Genomic DNA, 13,111 nt, shown 5'->3' with positions numbered 1-13,111 from the left:
GGCGTGACCTGATCAGGATCCAGTTTTGGCAAAGAGAAAAGGATAAGGCAGAGGCAGAGATTCTCAAAGCAGCAACACCACCAGAGGAACTTGTTGGAAATGCAGACCATCAGGGCCATGGGTCCTGCAGAATCAAAGACAGGGCACCTCCAGCAATCTGTGGTGTAATATACTCTCCAGCGATTCTGGTGCTTGTTCACCTTTGAGATCCACTGCTTTAGAGAATCCTGGTTCTAGCTACAGAGAGGATTCTGAGGTATCTTGTTAGGAAACTCTGCAAGCTTAATTCTTACAAAATACCCCATTAATAAAAACATCGGGAGGGATATTTAGATATACAATTCTATGCTAAAAATCAAATGAAGATTTTAAGTTCTTTTGCTTGAACAAATTCCTTGTTCCCTGTAGAGTTTATCTATTTTTGCATTTTTTAAAAATGATGAAATTCTAAGTGGAAACAATGTTAGAGCCCAGGAGGATAGTAGGCATGGCTGACTGCCTTTGCATGTGGCACACCTCCTGGGTTAGTTCTTAACTTTCCAAGACTAAGAACCCAATTTGATCACTTCTGACTGAAATCAGCAGGCCCTGGGAAAACTAAATAAGCAGAGGTCCAGCTAATAATCAGAATGTCAATCGTTTAATGGACTTTCAGAAACCACTGCTAAGAAAACTAGAACATTCAGATCTAATGTTCTCTCTCTTATAGGACTAGCACACAGAAAATCAAAATACTCCAAGCAGATTAAAGACATACAAGAGAGGTGGATTCTCTCTTGTGCAAGAGACAAAAAAGCCTGGGGCATTCACGTCAACTGAAGGCTTCTAGTCTTCAGGCAAAATCTCAATGAGTGGTTACTATCCACAGTAGCAGTGGTTCCTAGGACTAGGACAGGTCTCAGGTATGCTTAAAAAAAAAAAAAAAAAAAAAAAAGGAAGGAGCTACACTGTCTTAAGGCACTGTGCGTCTTTAATTTACCCATTCATCAAGGAGGCATTTATCCCACACTTTTGTGCCAGGTCTTGTGTAAAGTACTAGGACTAGAACAACATTAAGCCAAGTTCAGTTCTCTAAAGAATTATGGTCTAGGAGAGAGGGAGGGAGAAATGGAAAACAGACATAAGCAGGTAAAACCACACTGCAGCAAATGTAATGACACAGATAAGCACGGATGGGAACTCCCAGGTGAGGCACCCTGGAAAACTGAGTCCAGGAGGGGGCGGGTGGGGGTGGGGGTGGAAGGATACAATTCACTTACAAGTCAGCGTAAATGGCTACTTTAATCTACTTAATAGTGATACCAGCTTGTTTCATAAACATTTCTAATGTTAATCTAAATTCTGCGCTGAGTAAGGGACTACATCTGTGCTTCAAACCAAATTGGGCACAAATCTATCCAAACTGTGAGAAATTTAAATTGTGGGATACTGTAAGAAAAACTTTTGTTTTGCTTAAATTACTTTTGACGGATACAGAAATTGTTTGCCAAGTAGAGGTTCCAAGATTGAGCTTTGGCCTTTTGCACAATTTTTATTTGAAAGTAACTTATTTAAACCAAATTAAGCCCTGGGCTGCTCTCATTTGAGCTGTGATTTTCCTTAGTTATTAATTATCTTACAAGGTTTTTGAAAACCGTTTGTTCCGTTAAGGAGGAATGACGGCAGGCATTTCTCATTGCTTTCCAGATGAATACTCAGGTAGAGAAACAGGCAACCAAAAAGCGCAAAAGCAGGAAATCTTACCAGATAGGTTAAATCTCTTGCTTTGCGATTGAAGTGATAACAGTTTCTTGTAAGGGAAAGACTTTGAGAAAATATTTCAGTCGGAAACAATAACACCTAAGTTGCGTTCTAGTTTCGAAGCGAGTTAAAACAGATGCGGATGCCTGCCCGCCCCGGCATGGCTTCAAATGAGCAGTCAGCACGTGGACACGTCCAGGGCGGCTCGAGCGGCCGCGGCGACCCTCATCCCGTCCCAGGACCCCACCCACCCGTCCCTCCGCTCCTTACAGTTCTGGCAGGGGTCTGCCGCCGGGGCTTTGTCTGCTCTGTTCCACCTCCCTCCCCGCTCTAAAACGCAGGACGGTCACTCCTCCGGCGGGCTGTGCGACGGCGCCCATACACTGGGCACCAGCCGTGCGAACCAGCCGGCCGCCCACCGTCCCCAGGCGGCAGCACTGACAGGCTCCCCGCCCGCAGCGCAGTCCCCTCCCTCCCCAGCCGGGCCGCTCGGGCGGAGCTGACAGAGGGCGGGCCACAGGTCGCGCGCTCATTGGCTGCAGCGTGCCAGGCCTCCCTCCCGCGCACGTCCGGAGGCGCGGGGTCACCCTGACGTGCTGACGTCGGCGCGCAGATGACCGCTCCGCATTCCCCGCAAGCTTTGAAGCCACCGCTTCTCTGCTTCCTTACCAGCCGCCCTGAGGGGCTCCGTGGGGTGTTTTTAGGGGGCGCAAAAGAGCGCCGAGATGTGTAGGACTAGGCCGGAGGGACTCGGAAGATGATTGGCCGACAGGGTCGGTGGGACGGCGGGAAACGTAAGGCAACGGAGCTTGCGCCTGAGCCGGAGTGGGCGGGGCAGGGGCGCGCATGCGCCTGGTCGGCCTCGCCCCGCCCCGCCCCGCCCCGCCCCGCCCCGCCCCGCCCCTGGGGGTACGGGCGGGCAGGGCTTCGTTGAGCCCTTGGCTGGCTGGACAAAATGACTCCCGGTTGCTTAGGGGCCCCGTTAATTTTGCGTGCATAAGTATAGCTAACTTTTAAACATTTCTTTCCTCTGGCTTGCGTTTTCTGTTTCCAAATGGTAAGCATTCTCACCATCAGTAGGCTTTTTACTACTGGTTTTCTCTTCTGTAGCTTTGATGTCCTCCACAAACTGCCATGGATGACACTTGGAAAATGCGATCACCGCTCCTTCCGCTTTACTGCCTTTTGGCACTGACAGGCAAAAAATTTCTCCATCTCCTCCAGCACCAAGCTCCCGACTTCTCATTGAAATCAGCCCGATGTGCTAAAAGCTCGTCATCCTTTCTCTAGGCAGCCTCGTTATTTCTCCTAGGGTTTCAGTTACTGTTTGTAGAAGGGTTTGTCCTCTTGCCGCTCTGCACCTGTCCCCAAAGCACCTCAAACAGGTGTCATGGTGATGCTCTACCTCTGTCATTGCTATAGGGCAAGTCCACCTTTCACCCACGGCAGGGAGATACGGCGCCAAGTGGCCGGGATTTGATTTTCCCGCTCTGGTGAGACTATAGACTTATCCCCTATTTTGGGAACTCCCTTAAATACTTTGTTCTTCCCCCGCCCGTCATAACTTGTTCTTTTATTACCTCACTCAGACATTTTTCTCTAACTAGTTTTAATTTATGGCTTAAGCTATTAAATTAAGAATTACCACTTTAGGGAACAGGCTACAGATTCTGAAGATGACAGGATTGTTTGAACAACCCGTTTTCAGATATTTAAGCTCTGGCATATTTAAAATATTTTCTTTAGTCTTTAGTCATATTGACATAAATTACTAATTTTCAAAATCCTATAGTATTCTAAAATGCACTAAAGGAGCTATTGTGGGAGTAATTTTTAAAATTTGGGATAATTCAGATGGTGCCCTGGAATTTCATTGTTTGTCTTTGTGTGTGTGTGTGTGTGTGTGTGTGTGTGTGTGATACTGGGGGGTTGAATTCAGGGCCTGGCAATTGCTAGGCAGGTTGCCACTTGAGCTATGCCCCTGGCACTCTTTGGTTTAGTTATCTTTCGGGTAGATCCTCCTACCTATGCTTCTACATAGCTAGGATTATAGTCACACACCACTACCCTTGACTTACTGCTTGAGATGGGTTTTGATAACTTTTTGCCCAGTTTGGCCTCACATTTTTTGGCTGTGGAAGGCCACAGACTATGATTCTCCTAAGTAGCTGGGTTCACAGGCACCACACCCAACAGATGGAATGATGAGATCTCCCTATCTTTTTGCATGGGCTGACCTCAAAACACAATCTTCTGTTCTCAATTCCACTGCTCTTGATTACTGGGCTGAGTACACACTAAATCTATTTTATATCCTAAATTTTCTTTTTTTGTGTGAAGACTCCAGTAACCTGCTCATGTGTTTTCCCTCTTACTAAATACTGCCCAGTATTCAGTTTGTTACTTTTCATTGTTTGGCTTTCAGAGTAAGAAGGGATTTACCCTACTTAGATTCTCCTAAATTAAAAGTCAAAAAGTAATTTGAGCAACTGCTTTTCACTGTGGATAAAACTATTACAAATTATATACATACCAATTTTTTTTCAATAGGGCCTCGCTATGTAGCCCAGGTTAATCTAAAACTTGAGGTCCTTAGCCTTCCAAGTGGTGGGATTTCAGGTGTGGGCCACCATGCCCAGCCAGCTTCAATAAAAAATTATTTATTGCTGGAAAAGCATTTGTTTACTCACTGTACATCAATAAAGAACACAAACAGAATACAATGAAAGCTCTTTATTTTTATTTTCAACAATGATTACTTGAACTAAAAAAAAAAAAAAAACCAGCCTTTATTGACTAATGGTTAGTGAAAAGCCAAACCTTTCCAGCCCACTTCATATTTTCTTTCAACCACTTCAAGGCAGAACACTGTTCCAAACTGTAAACCTGCTCCTTATTAACGTTGACAGTCATGTGCTTAATGAAAAGCTTTGGATCTGATATCCGAGCAGCCATAATTAATCTTTCTACTGCAGCTTGATAATCATCCTTGCTTCGTGATTTGTTTTCTTCACATCTATAAAGTGAACACCTCACAAAGTCAAAAATTCGAAAGAGCAGCCATACGATTTCTTCAAGAGTCATTTACATTTATTGGTTCCATAATTTATAGTCTTTTTTATCATATTCTTTTAGTGGTGGCTTTCAAACTTTTGGGTCCATGACCCACAGCAAGAAGGACATCATACTGTGACCCAGTAATATACCTTTATATGTAAAAATGAAGCAAAAGTTCCACAAAACAAGACCTGCCCTGATGCTTATGGGTTCTATTTTCTGTTGTTTTTCATTTTTAAGAATGCTGGTTGCAACACCCTAAAATGATTTCATCACAAATCAGGCTGCAACGGAGGCTTTCAAAGACACTGATCTAGAACACAGCTAATTAGCTAAATCTATGTATTTTGCAAATAATTATATAATTATTCATTACACTGCATAAAATTATATTAAATGTAATAAAATCTAGAATTACTACCAATGCTAGTTTGATCTTGACATTGGCTATTTTTAGTTACAAGGAAATACTTACTAGGTAGCTAACATGTGGTAACAAACTATAGGTATGTGCCTTTACTAAATTTCTTATTATTTTCTTCAGTCCTAACTTAAGGACTAAGTGTTAGGATTTGCTTTTCTAGTAACTTTTCTATCAGCTCCATCTGCCATCAGTTGTGACTGTGATCATTAGAATGAGGGAGCCCAGATCCCTGGAGCTGCTACAGTGCACAGTGACAAGGAAGCTCTCAGAAAGTAGAGCTATAAGGAAAAAAAAACAAAACAAAACAAAACAAAAAAACTAACTTTAGTGAATTTTTTTTAAGTTGTGACTCAAAATTATTTTCTTCTAAGTGTGGGCCAGACTAAATGACTCCTATAGCAAAAAGGAAGCCAATGACCCTGAGCAACTCTGGACACACTGCTGGATGACAATTTCCCATGGGTCTCCTGAATTTTGAGAAATTTTTCAAGAGACACCGGCTGTCCTGTATTCTAAATTTAAAGGATCTTTATATCAAGAACAACAAACTTTCTCCTGGAGCAAAAGCCAGATTTGCTTAGCGCATTAGTATCCTTCTGCAGAACACAGGGCAAGCAGGCTTGTTACCCATTATAAAAGATTTGTGTTCTCTAAGCTTGGACTCCTTTCCTGTAACTCACTTTATGTTTAGGTATCTATATGGGCCCATCTGTGGGAATTCGGAGCAAGAATGATTAAGTATGCAGATAATCATGCTTATTTGCTCTGCTACAAGAAATAAAGTACTCTGTCCCTAGCACAGGAGTCTTGTGTCTTATGCTTGCATGCATGAAACTGTGGCAGGCTAACCTGAATCTTGCAAATAGGGTGAAATCTGAGATCCTCCACAGTTCTTGTTTCATATGGGTCACAAAAGGCACTGTGCCTTTCTCCTTGCCTTTTCTCTCTAAGATCACTTACTCCTGGAGAAGTCAGCTGTTACACTGGGAAGACACTGAAGCAACCTAGGGAGAGGCTCATGTGTTGAACTGAGGCTTCCTGCCAACAGATTATTTGAGTCATTTAGGAAAGAGGTATTCTAGCCCCAGTCAGGCTGTCACAGAGGTGACTGTAGCTCCAGACATCCTGACACCAACTATGTGGAAAACTGAGCTACATAAAAGACCCTGTGCTGAACTGCTCTGAAATTTCTGACCCACAGAAACTAAGATAATATTTGCTATTTTAAGCCACTAGGTTTTGAGGCAATTTATTATACTGTAATACATATCTAATTTAATATTCAATCTGAATATCTGGTTTGTAACAACAGTGAACCGAAGCAAAATTTTTGTCAGGAAGCTTCAAAACAGGAGTCCCATCTGATCCTTATAGTGCAGGTTTCCTGGATAAGGCTGACAAGAACTCAAGAGGGGCATAAATCTAAATTCTGAGACTTTGAACAACATTATTGAAAAGTTGTCACTCTGGTCCAACACCTATACTATGTATAGATTATATTTATGTATAGATAATAACACCTTAAAATTTAGAAACTAGGCTAGCTGCTGGCTTTATTTCAACAGTGTTCTGGACAGAACCTAATAAACTATCACTATTTCTCTTTTAAAAACTGGTCCTTAGCTCTTTTAGGGCAAGCAGAAAGATAAAGACCTTTTAGGTACCAAACAGTAAGCACAAAAAAGATTAGCACTTTAAAGAAGAGCCATCTTTTTGAATATCCAACATCTTTGAAGTCACTAATGTGTTTACTGAATACTGTTACATTTACTTTTTTTTGATGGGGGGGTGGAATACTAGGGTTTGAATTCAGGGCCTTATGCTTGCTAAGCAGGGTCTCTACCACTTGAGCCCCTCTGCCAGCCCTCATTGAATACTATTAACTTGTTTTTCTATTTACTGGTGCTGGGGATCAAACTCAGGGTCTCCAGCATGCTAAACAAACACTCTACCACTGTGTTATAATCCTAGTCTCTTAACTTGTTTATTTTTAAGTCTCAAATAGGTCTCTTTCTCAATTTAAATGTTAACAAAGTCTGCAACAAATAGGTAAGGTATAAATAAACATATACACACATCTATCTCCTAGGCCGGGATTTGCATTCAAAATGCAGTTAAAGTTGTATCAACTAACCTTTTCAAAACTATCTGAAGCATCTGTGTAGAAGTTCCAGGACTCTGAATACTACTAGCATTAGATACCAGGAAGATTTCGATAGCTAAAAGCATTTCAATCTCAGATAAATAAGAAGGAATCAGTAGAAGTTTTCGGTATAAATTTCCCTCTAATGGTGGATAGCAACCCAATGAAAGAGCACCTGAAAATTAAGTAAAGGTCAGACTTTACTCAAACCCCAACAAAAAAAAAAAACCTAGACTTCCAAAACATCTACAAGAGACAATTAGTCACAATACAGAGTAATTCTTCCCTTTAGCAGCTTCACTATACATATTGTATGGCACTGAGTTTATCCTAGTATTCTTTATAAAATGACTTTGAAACATCATTATAAAGTGAGAAATACTTTAAAAACTTTTGAAACATCAAATATAAAATGGGAAATCTTATTAAAAACTCTGAAAAATAACTTGAGTTTTATTCTGGCAAATGCCCATTTATTTTAAGCTATAAGTAAATATAATTATGGGTGTACAACTGTAATCCCAGCACCTGTGAGGTGAGGCAAGAAGATTTCAGGTTCCAGGCCAGCTGTGCTAGACAGTGAGACCCTGCTTCAAAAACAAAAAGAATGAAAAAGGAAGTTAAAAAAAAAAAAAAACACAAACTCATCCACAATAGCTGTTTAGGTTTTGTTTTAATGGGATTGGGACTACAGCAACTTTATTGTCTATCTTGAATTATGAATATAAAATATTAGATAGACAACAGAAATTATAATGTGAAGATATTTGCCATTAAATAGTTGTTATAGTAGTTCTGAGAGTACTTATTTATAGTATAAGCACTAGATATAAAAGACATCTCCATGTGTTGTAGCTGTATTCGCTAATTCATTTCTACAAACTTTACCTTTCAAGAGAGAGATTCAGCTTTTCAACTGTTTAGATGCTCATTAGAAGTGACTAACAGGGAAAACCCCTTCAGTACTCCTACACATCCAAATTGTACTCAGGCAGTAAAATATGTTCCAACATAAATTTAAATCTGTGTGTAAACTATGTTTAAAATGCTTTGTTAGATGGTGATTGTTAAATCTCTGTGAACCAGTTACCTTTGCTAAAGGCATGGCGTGTTACCTCATTTTAAACTGACAATTTACTACCTTTGAAATTAGGCAAAAAAAAAGAAAAAAAAAAGACTCCCCATACTACAGATGTGGTTATAAGGCATCAAAAATTTTTTCTTGCAAGTGTGAAGTAAGCTATATCTGAAGATAAATCTAAAGATGTTTTAGTAATAAATGTCAACACTGAGGTGTTTTGAGGACCAATCAATGGCTATAAATGGCTTGGTTTTATAATTCAGTTACATTCTTTAAGGACAAAAAGAATCTTCCCTGTGATCTACATGCATAAATCTTGAAGTTACACTGCATATGAAGTAAGGCATAGGTGTGATTAAGAAAAGACAATGTGCTACTATGATGGCACTGCAATATACACAGACATTAACTGCTTTAACAGATGGCTAAAAACTGTCTTAAAACTAATTTTTATTAGGGTCAAAGGAGTTGAGGGAATGAAGAGTGACATTAATGGATATGGAGTTTCTTTTGGGAGTGATGAAAATATGCTAAAACTGGTAATAGTTACACAACTCTGTAAATACACTAAAACCATTGAATTGTGGATTTTAAGTGATGAATTATATGGTATTTGGATACGATCTCATAATGCTGTTAAAAATTTAAAAATAAATGCTTAAGTTTAGCTGCTTTGATATAAAATTTTATTTCCAACTAAAAAATCGAAAGCTGTGTCATGATTTCATTGAAATGTTTCCAACTTCGTATTTGGTATGAAAACACCTAGGGCTGGGAGTATAGTATAGCTCGGCATGTGGGTTTGATCATCTGCAATACACCCCAGCCTCAAAAAAAAAACAAAAAAACCCCAAAGCAAGCAAGTCAACCAACCACCTTCTGATGGCATTTTCCCCAAGTTGCAGTTATTTGAAAAATAAATTATTCCATTCTAAATACTAACATCAGGAAATACAGCAAAAAAAGTGTGTACGTATTCTGTAGACACAGGGAAATAGTATGAAGAACTGGAACATAATGACAAAATTGAAGTGAGGTGCTATAAACACAATTCTTCTTTCCTACATTTCTAAGCATCTTTTAAAAAAATTCTCTCAAAACTTTTTTTCTGATTTCAATATATTTTATATAATGATCCAGCATACATATATATAACTGAAATGAAAATTGTGTTGAATTCTTAACCTTACTACCTGTAATATACCCTAATGTTTATCTTCTCAATTCACTGGAGAAAAAAAGTCATCACCTGCTAAATTGATCATGGCTGGTGGTTTGAAAACATTCCTAGTTCAGGTATGGATAGACAGGATGTTGATACATCTAGTACAGGAAGACTCACATGGACACTCAGATATTTGTTACGTACATTACAGTGGTAAAAAATGGAAATTTAAGACAACTTACTGCATGAGGGCAGAAAAAAAATCCTTTTCTAGATCTAGATTCCACATGGAATTACTTTAACTAAAATACTGTTGAAGTGGTTCAGTCTAGAGAAAGTCTAGAGAAGGCTTACTTGTTAGAAACAGCTGTACATAGATACACAAAGCTCTATTACTAGAAGCCATGTGAAAAACCACTATGTACCATATATGTGCTATATGTGGCAGCTTCTGTATTTCCTTATTTCCTATATGGCTTGCTATAGAATATTCTAAGTTATAAAGATCAGGGATGCAGTGCAGGCATAAATAAGACATACAGACATTTAAATTTCAACCAACTCAATTATTTTACTTCTATATTTCTTAGAAGATATGTCAAACTGGTTCAAATTTTGTTATTTATTTCCTTTGCTTGCCCTCTTAGCAAACATGTAAGAGGCATGCAAAAAATTAAAGATACAGAAGAGAAATAACAGATTTCAAAAGACAGATCTGTTCAGACCACTACCTGTGACTATGTATCAACTGTTATTTTTACATACTTAAATATATAGTTTGAACTATTATTTTATTATGATCATGGAAAATAAAATTCAAAACCAATATACTGAACTTAAAATTTTTAAATGGAACTTACTTTTGTAGTGAGTTCTGGCCTTGAGCCATAAACAACTCCTTCCTAAAGAAGTAATTAATCTTCTAAGAAAGGAAAAATCAATAGGAATGCTCTTTGAAATCATGAATTCTGCTACAGAAGATGACATGCCAAGACTGTTACTTTCTATACAGGCATCTAGAAGTTTATTAAAAAGAAGGCTATACTGTGAGACCTCCATGGTTTCTGAAAATGAGAACAAAAAGATATAGTGAAATTGACCTACTTAAGTCTCTTAAACCTCTACCTTTCACTCCTTTCTTTTTCCCTTGGCCTTTCTTACCAGCTATAGAAGTTACAGTCACTAACATGCAATCATCTAAGAAACAAAAAGCATTTGAAAAAAATCAAACCTGTTCATTTCCTTGTCAATCTTCTTTCCACATTCTCTATTACAAAGATTTTGAGGTTTCATGAACACACCTGTATTTGGTCCCCGAGACTGCATATGCAATGTCTCCAGTGAGCTCATGATTCTGTTCATATTCCCATCACCTTCAGCTCAGACTTCACCTTAGATTTCCCATGACTAAAAATACATCATTTCCTAACGTATGCATTCTCAAGTTTAGAAAATTCTTTAATGAGTATTCCTTTAGTTATTCTTAGAGGAAAGAGAAGTTATTTTGGAGACTTTCAATTCTTTTTTTTTATAAGGCTGGGTCTGTGACTGAGGCTATAGGTCTTTTTTTGAGCTACTAGGGTTTGAACTCAGGGCTTTGCACTTGCTAGGCAGGGAAGCTACCACTTGAGCCATGTCTCCAGTCTGAGGCACTAGGTTTTTGTCACTTTAAGATCTTTCAGCAGTTCAGGCCTTATTAGGAAATTAATCACTTTACCTTTAATCTCTTCCTAAACACTCCTAGCAGAGTAACTTTCCTAAAACATCACCTTTGTTACCTCACTCCCAAGGCCCTTTTATGTGTCGTAACCCTGTACTACACATAAAGAAAACTCCTTTAGCCTGCCATTTATGGTCTTCCCAAATCTGGTGCAACTATCTATCTAATCTCCTGATGGCTACTTTGCTTCATTATCAATACAACTGGGTATTAGGGCCTACTAAATAGCAGTCATTATGCCAAGGATACCAAGAGAAAGAAAACATCATTACCATGAAAGAGCGCTCCTTCTCTAGAAGGAGAAGCAGATAAGAATAGTAATTACGATACAGCATCTCTGTGGAGTAAATGTAAAAATGAAGATTTATAGGACATGATAAAAGCACCAAAGAGGTTTCATCATCCTCTGAAGCAATCACATAGCTAATTCCTGACCCAAAGCTTTTGCTGATGGACCCCTCTTCTCCATCTATGAATTTAAGAATACTAACTACACCATGGCCTGCACTGGTGTTCTTTCTCTGAACCTGTCATCTGTTTCACTTTCTCCAATTACTGCAAGTTTACTAACCTTCCAAGGTAATGTAAACAACATTTTATATGCATTAAGTGATTGGAGAAAAAGTGTTTTTCATTATTCCAGTATGATGAATTCTTTAAGATCAATGCTGGGTGGGGATCCTTGAGCATACTGTTTTCTGATGAGTTGACAGGTGGGTAAAGTAGAATGATGAAAATGCTGACAAACAACTCAAAGATAAGCATCTCTGGGCTTTCAAAACCATCAGGAAAGCATTTTCAATTTGCAGAGAACACATTTTATAGAAAATGACTTCATTGAAATATTCTGGAATATACAATACAGCCCAAACAGGTAGAGAACTTTTTCTTACTAACAGTCAAACACCAGATGGGCAAAAGGTAAATTAGACTTAAAAAAAATACCTTGAGAATTCTGAAAACCTGGTAGGTTCTGCAAAACTTCAAATGTTTGTCTGTAAAGGCTCTTGGCTAAGATTTCATGTGCGATTGTACAAAGCAAGTTATGTCGATTAAGCACATCCAGCCTATCACAAGGCCAAAGCGGTGTATTGATTATCCATTCTGATTCTTCCAAAAAGAAAACATATGAACACTTAACACCATGAAAATTACACTTATCAGCAGAAACACAGCTAATGTCTTGAATTATCTTTTGGACAAAGTGGCAAAACTTAAATATGTGTACTCAGAAAAGATAACCATAGCTCAAATTTATTAGAAATAACTTACACAGTGATGGTCACCAAACAATGAATAATAGCCACATTGTTATAGATTTAAATTTTTCATCCTTTTAAGTGCACCAGACAGTTTCTGATTCTAAGGTTAGTGCTTATTTTTATATAAAAGTGTTCAGATTATAATGAATATCTGCTTTAACATAAAGGACTTCTGTGGACAGGCTCAACATTTTATAGTAAGGAACATATAAGACTTGGTAGTACTGGGGAACAGTTCTTCTCCTTGATTTATTTTTAAAACAATTTCTACTATGAAATATTTGACATATACAGAAGAATATCTAACATGTAAGTTGTAAATGCATAATAAAAATGAACTCATGATCCACCACACAGCTTAAAAGAGAATATTACATAGAATGCTGAGGTTCCTTGATCTCTGTCCTGATTTTTCATGTTGAGAAAAACAATAGGAAACTGAGGTGCTAAGATGTTGGAAATTTCAGCATTGTGTTATTGGTCCAATTCACTCAATCACTATTCACATAATAAAACATG

At 38.6% G+C, this 13,111-nt stretch overlaps 2 protein-coding genes across 5 annotated transcripts in view; both read right to left on the bottom strand.

The window, feature by feature from the left end:
• Tcaim (T cell activation inhibitor, mitochondrial) overlaps window positions 1–2,558 on the bottom strand; it is a 41,121-nt gene extending 38,563 nt beyond the window's left edge. For 2 of the 4 annotated variants that reach the window (XM_074059994.1, XM_020157761.2), the window contains exon 1: window positions 2,410–2,558. The gene's annotated coding sequence lies outside the window, so the exon portion shown is untranslated. Of the gene's footprint in view, window positions 1–2,010; window positions 2,226–2,409 lie in introns of those variants that run through there. The other 2 variants (XM_020157760.2, XM_020157759.2) reach the window with 1 other exon arrangement.
• A 1,975-nt stretch (window positions 2,559–4,533) lies between these two features.
• Topaz1 (testis and ovary specific TOPAZ 1) overlaps window positions 4,534–13,111 on the bottom strand; it is a 61,557-nt gene continuing 52,979 nt past the window's right edge. The window contains exons 18-21 of the mRNA XM_020157753.2: window positions 12,276–12,440; window positions 10,471–10,674; window positions 7,356–7,539; window positions 4,534–4,756 (exon numbers count right to left, since the gene is read on the bottom strand). Coding sequence (XP_020013342.1) covers window positions 4,537–4,756; window positions 7,356–7,539; window positions 10,471–10,674; window positions 12,276–12,440 — 773 coding nt within the window. The 3' untranslated portion in view covers window positions 4,534–4,536. The remainder of the gene's footprint in view (window positions 4,757–7,355; window positions 7,540–10,470; window positions 10,675–12,275; window positions 12,441–13,111) is intronic.

The sequence above is a fragment of the Castor canadensis genome, chromosome 17 (genome assembly GCF_047511655.1).
Source record: "Castor canadensis chromosome 17, mCasCan1.hap1v2, whole genome shotgun sequence".
Classification (NCBI taxonomy): Eukaryota; Metazoa; Chordata; class Mammalia; order Rodentia; family Castoridae; genus Castor; species Castor canadensis.
The sequence above is the reverse complement of the archived record's forward strand: the minus strand, read 5'-3'. Positions and strand labels throughout refer to the sequence as shown.